Source organism: Gymnoscopelus braueri (genome assembly GCF_963280865.1).
Source record: "Gymnoscopelus braueri genome assembly, chromosome: 10".
NCBI classification, from domain to species: domain Eukaryota; kingdom Metazoa; phylum Chordata; class Actinopteri; order Myctophiformes; family Myctophidae; genus Gymnoscopelus; species Gymnoscopelus braueri.
Genome location: NC_137611.1, coordinates 9,036,178 through 9,041,680, shown reverse-complemented (window position 1 = coordinate 9,041,680; position 5,503 = coordinate 9,036,178). Strand labels below are relative to the sequence as shown.

General features: G+C 49.1%; 1 protein-coding gene across 1 annotated transcript; it reads left to right on the top strand.

The window, feature by feature from the left end:
* The first annotated feature begins 647 nt into the window (after window positions 1-647).
* fem1a (fem-1 homolog a) lies at window positions 648-4,934 on the top strand. The gene is made up of 2 exons (XM_080440726.1): window positions 648-2,075; window positions 4,106-4,934. The coding sequence occupies exons 1-2, from the start codon at window positions 807-809 to the stop codon at window positions 4,721-4,723; spliced, it is 1,887 nt and encodes a 628-aa protein (XP_080296852.1). The 5' UTR covers window positions 648-806; the 3' UTR covers window positions 4,724-4,934.
* Window positions 4,935-5,503: the final 569 nt, after the last annotated feature.

Genomic DNA, 5,503 nt, shown 5'->3' with positions numbered 1-5,503 from the left:
CATTGACCTAGGCCTATAATTGGTGGACACTCAGAGATTAGTTTTGATTGTTACTATAATTCTTGTAATTGCATAATAATGTTATCATGCACTATAATCACTGTTATAATACACTATAATGTGGTTACAAGTCACTATAAGAGGTCATTTCAGATCAAAGTGCATCTTTTATGTCTCTAGGTTCAGCTGGACTGAGCTCTGCTGACTGAGGTGTTCAGCTGCCCTCTACTGGCCAGCTGACAGTACAGCAATGAAATCCAACCATTTTTGTCTTTAGATCACAAAAAGAAACGTAATGATAATAATAATAATATTAATAATGATCATAATAAATGTATTATTTGCTACTAATAATACTACTCCTCCTGGTATTAACTATATAAATATAGATTTAGAGATATATTACATTTATGCCGGTGCGCTCGGTGTGTTGGGGGCTCATGTAACAAGCGAACCCACGGGGGTTGTTAGGTCATCCTATCGACATGCATCATGGGAACTGTAGTTGTTTATAAGGTCATTGTGCCCACCGAGGCTTGGAACGTCACAGGGAACGCCGTTACAACTACACGTTCCACAATGCTTTGCGGCGTGTGTGTAAACATAGAACCTGTCAAACAAACAGACACAGCCATCTTGACAGCAGCTCCCCTGCTCAAAATGGCAGAAAGATGCATCGGGACACAAACCCGACCCGGGCTAAAGATTACATGATCATATGATTTAATAAAACATTCTTATTATGACCGGCTGGGAGGCCGCTGCGTCGGCGCGGAGCTTAGAGTAACAAAAACGATAAAACAAAAATGGACATAAGCACGGCGGTGTTCAACGCGGCCAGGGACGGGAAGCTGAAACTTATCCAGAAGTTGCTGAGCAACAAGAGCGCCGAGGAGCTGGAGGCTCTGGCCGAGGAGAAGACCCAGGGCGGCACCCCGCTGCTGGTGGCCTCCCGCTACGGCCACCTGGAGGTGGTGGACTACCTGCTGGAGCACTGCAGGGCCGCGGTGGAGGGCGGCGGCGCCGTCAACTTCGACGGCGAGACTATCGAGGGCGCGCCGCCGCTGTGGGCGGCGTCGGCCGCCGGCCACCTGCCCGTGGTGCGGACGCTGCTGAAGCGCGGCGCCGCCGTCAACAACACCACGCTCACCAACTCCACCCCTCTGCGCGCCGCCTGCTTCGACGGCCACCTGGAGATCGTGCGCTACCTGGTGGAGCACCGCGCCGACATGGAGGTGGCCAACCGCCACGGGCACACCTGCCTCATGATCTCCTGCTACAAGGGCCACAAGGAGATCGCCAAGTTCCTCCTGGAGCGAGGGGCCGACGTCGACCGCAAGAGCGTCAAGGGGAACACCGCCCTGCACGACTGCGCCGAGTCCGGCAGCCTGGACATCATGAAGATGCTGCTCAAATGCAACGCCCGCATGGAGAGGGACGGCTACGGCATGACGCCTCTCCTCGCCGCCAGCGTCACGGGCCACACCAACATAGTGGAGTACCTGGCCCACCAGCCGCGCTCTTCCCGGGAGGAGCGCGTCGACGCCCTGGAGCTCCTGGGGGCCACCTTCGTGGACAAGAAGCGAGACCTGCTGGGGGCCATGCGCTACTGGAGGAGAGCCATGGAGCTGAGGCAACCCGGGGAGAAGAACGCCCTGCTGGCCAAGCCCCCGGCTTCGGGCCCCCCGATCCCGGCCTACGACTGCGCCCGGGAGGTGAGCACGGTGGAGGAGCTGGAGGCCCTCATCACGGACCCGGACGAGATGCGCATGCAGGCGCTGCTGGTGCGCGAGCGCATCCTGGGGCCCTCGCACCCCGACACCTCCTACTACATCCGCTACAGGGGCGCCGTCTACGCCGACTCGGGCAACTTTGAGCGCTGCATCAGCCTGTGGAAGTACGCCCTGGACATGCAGCAGAGCAACCTGGACCCCCTCAGCCCCATGACGGCCTCCAGCTTCCTGTCCTTCGCCGAGCTCTTCTCCTTCGTGCTCCAGGACCGGGCGAAGGGAACGCTGGCCACGCGCGTCACCTTCCACGACCTGATGGGCGTGCTGGGGAAGAGCGTCAGGGAGGTGAGTGTTAGACCGGGCCGTAAAGCTGAAAGGTCCCAGGTTCGATTCCCCTGTCCCGGCAATGTGTCGAGGTGTGTCAGCTGTCAGTGTCAGCAGAGCATTTAGGGTACAGATACAGAGTGAGAGAAGTACTCCAAATGGACCCTTACAGGTCTGTAACTCTGAGAGCGTACGAATGGAACCAAATGGACCCATACGGGTCCATTTGGTTCCATTTATACACTGTCAGAGTTATGGGGGTCTGAGAATCAGTGCTGTAAGATACAGCAAGGGTAGTAAATACAACAAACAGGGAGTCAGGGGAAGGATAACATCACACACACACAAAAACAACCTATCAACAAAAAACAATAATACATAGACTCTATACACTAGCCCGCACTATGCAGAATAAAACAGTCCCAGTGACATTGCATTGTATCCACCCTGTGCTTATAGGCAGGTAAGTATGCAAATACACACTCAATCACAAAGTCACAATGCTGTTACCACATCACAGAATGCATACGCTGGTATCGTTACAGTAAGGCTGGGTGATTGACTTCAAATCAATATCACGATTGTTTCAAACTTTTGCCTCGATTATGATTAATGAACGATTAAAAGTAAGGAAATATTGTGAAAATAGCAGATCTACAAGCTGCGACACGTTGTGAATAGATCAGCTATTTTCACAATTTGTGCACGCCACCATTGTACAACGTACAAAGTATAACACAGGGGGGGGTCAAGTGGTTAGTCTAACTAAAGAAAACAAAACTTTTTTTTTAACTTGGTTCGCGACAATTCGGTTATAAGACCTTTATGACAGTTTGGATATATATTTCCGGTTAGTTGCCCAGCCCTACCCTTTACAGTGTCAGTAGTATTATCAGCAGCGGTGTGGACTTGAGACTTGGAACTTAAGTCACAACATGTGATGACTTAAGACTCAACTTGATCAAACCAAGAAAGACTTGACACTCAGCTTGGACTTTATAACACCAATGAATCTTGAACTTGGACTCAACTTAGCAGAACAATGACTTTGACCGTACAGTAACCTCACACCATACATACAGGGTGGTACCATGTACCACTCACATTTAGAGCAAACATTTCCTCATTCTCATTCCACTACTCTGCCACCAAAATGTGGAACGCCCTGACTTTCTTTTCAAAACATCTATCAGGAGACCACAAGAGGAGGTAAATGTAAATTTCCCATCAAAAGGGACATATAGTGTTTAGGGGTGTCGGAAAATATCGACGATTCAGAATCGATTCTCATTTTTTTTAAATCGATTTAAAAAAAAATCTTTTTTTTTTCCTTGGATTTACCTTTGTGTGTTTACATTATTATCAGTTGATAAAACCTTTACAATTATAAAAGCTACATACATGTACTCTGTTCTCATGCCAGCAGATTGGAGTAGATCCTGAAATCCTATGTTTTGAATCAAGAATCGTTTTGAATCGAGAATCGTTTTGAATCGAAAATCGTTTGAATCGGAAAAAATCGCCTTTGAATCGAAAAAAAAACTATTTTGAATCGAGAATTGTTTGTTTTGAAAAAATCGATAAAAATCGGAAATCGTGACCCCAAGAATCGGAATCGAATCGATTCGTGAGATAGCAGACGATTCACAGCCCTAATAGTGTTTGTATTTGTTGATGACATGTGTTATTGTGTACATTTTTTTATTCTATGTTGATGAATTGAATACATAGGACTGCAATGGATACAAGTCCCCAGTATCCTTTCAGCCTTAACCCATTGATACCTGGAACGCTTCTGTGTCACTTTAGATGCCTTTGGCTATTCAAAAATAGCAGATATACAAGCTCATAGCGCGGCACCGAGTGCCGCGCTACGAGCTTGTAGATCTGCTATTTTTGAAAAATCGTGAAAAAATATTTTTTATATTTTTTTCAAAAAACTGTTAGGATTTAGATTTTTTTTAAAGAATCGCCTCAGGTCTTAATGGGTTAACTGTACCTCGTGCTGTTTACATTTCTGACTAATAAAGCAAATCAATCAATCAATGAAGGTGGAGCGCGCGGTGGCCCAGCGGGACAACCCCCCGGAGGCCCCTCAGTTCACCAAGGCCCTCTCCATCATCCTGCACCTCATCTTCCTGCTGGAGAAGCTGGAGTGCGGCGGAGCCGAGCAGGAGCACCAGAAGAAGCAGACGGTCTACCGGCTGCTGAAGCTCAACCCGCGCGGCCGCCTGGGCTACACGCCGCTCCACATGAGCGTGGACAAGGACACCACGTCGGTGGGCCGCTACCCGGTAGGGCGGTTCCCCTCGCCGGCCGTGGCCCAGCTGCTGCTGGAGTGCGGCGCCGACGTGGACTCGCGCGACTGCGACAACAACACGCCGCTGCACGTGGCCGCGCTCAACGGCTCGCCGGAGATCATGGCGCTGCTGGTGCGCGGCGGCGCCCACTTCGACGCCACCAACGCGCACCAGAAGACGGCGTTCCAGCTGCTGGACGAGCAGAGCGGCGGCGGCGGCGGCGGCGGAGGCGGCGGCGGGCACCAGGCCCTGTACCCGTTGAACTACGTCACCTTGCAGTGCCTGGCGGCGCGCGCCATCGAGAGACACAGACTGCCCTACAAGGGGCTCATCTCGGAGGAGATGGAGGCCTTCATAGAGCTCCACTGACCCTCCTCCACACACTGTCCCCCCCGCCGAGCACCCCCCACAACCACAACCAGCCTCCTCCCCTCTCCTCTCCTCTCCTCTCCTCTCCTCACCAAACCCTTTATTTATCCTCCCGCCCCCTTCCCCCCCGTTGATATCAGCAGGGTTGCAACGGTTAATCCATTAAGACCTGTGGCGATTCTTAAAAAAAATCTAAATCCGGACAGTTTTGGGGGAAAAAATTACCTTTTTTTTAAAAGATTTTTCAAAAATATCAGATCTACAAGCTCATAGCGCGGCACTCGGTGCCGCGCTATGAGCTTGTATATCTGCTATTTTTGAATAGCCTAAGAAATCTGAAGTGACACAGATGCGTTCCAGGTCTTAATGTTAATCAAAGTGATCGATTGAATCCATTATTTAAAAAAAGATAATCAATAATTTATTCAAATAATCAGTTGGTAATCGATCCCTATTTTGGGCACGTCATATAGTGTATTTTTTTAAAAAGGGGGAAAAAACGTTCAAAAATCATGAAAATAGCAGAGCTTGTAGATCTGCTATTTTCACTATTTCTGCACAACACAGTTGTGCGATGAAGGTTTAAAATATGGCTCATTGATGTGCAATTCAATTGATAGTGATATTCAAATGCAATTGATGTTCAATTCTTTGATATTATTTAAAAAAAAAACGTGTTTTTAAAATGTGATTCGATTAATCAAAAAAGTAATTGATAGACTGATCGCTAAGAAAGTAATGGATCGTTGCAGCCCCAGATGTCAGCCTGCCATCACCCCG

Excerpts from the sequence above, each read along its gene's own strand:
- fem1a (XM_080440726.1), top strand. The coding sequence starts at position 807 with ATGGACATAAGCACGGCGGTGTTCAACGCGGCCAGGGACGGGAAGCTG. Across the intron at positions 2,076-4,105 it reads TGGGGAAGAGCGTCAGGGAG|GTGGAGCGCGCGGTGGCCCA; the intron begins GTGAGTGTTAGA and ends CAATCAATGAAG.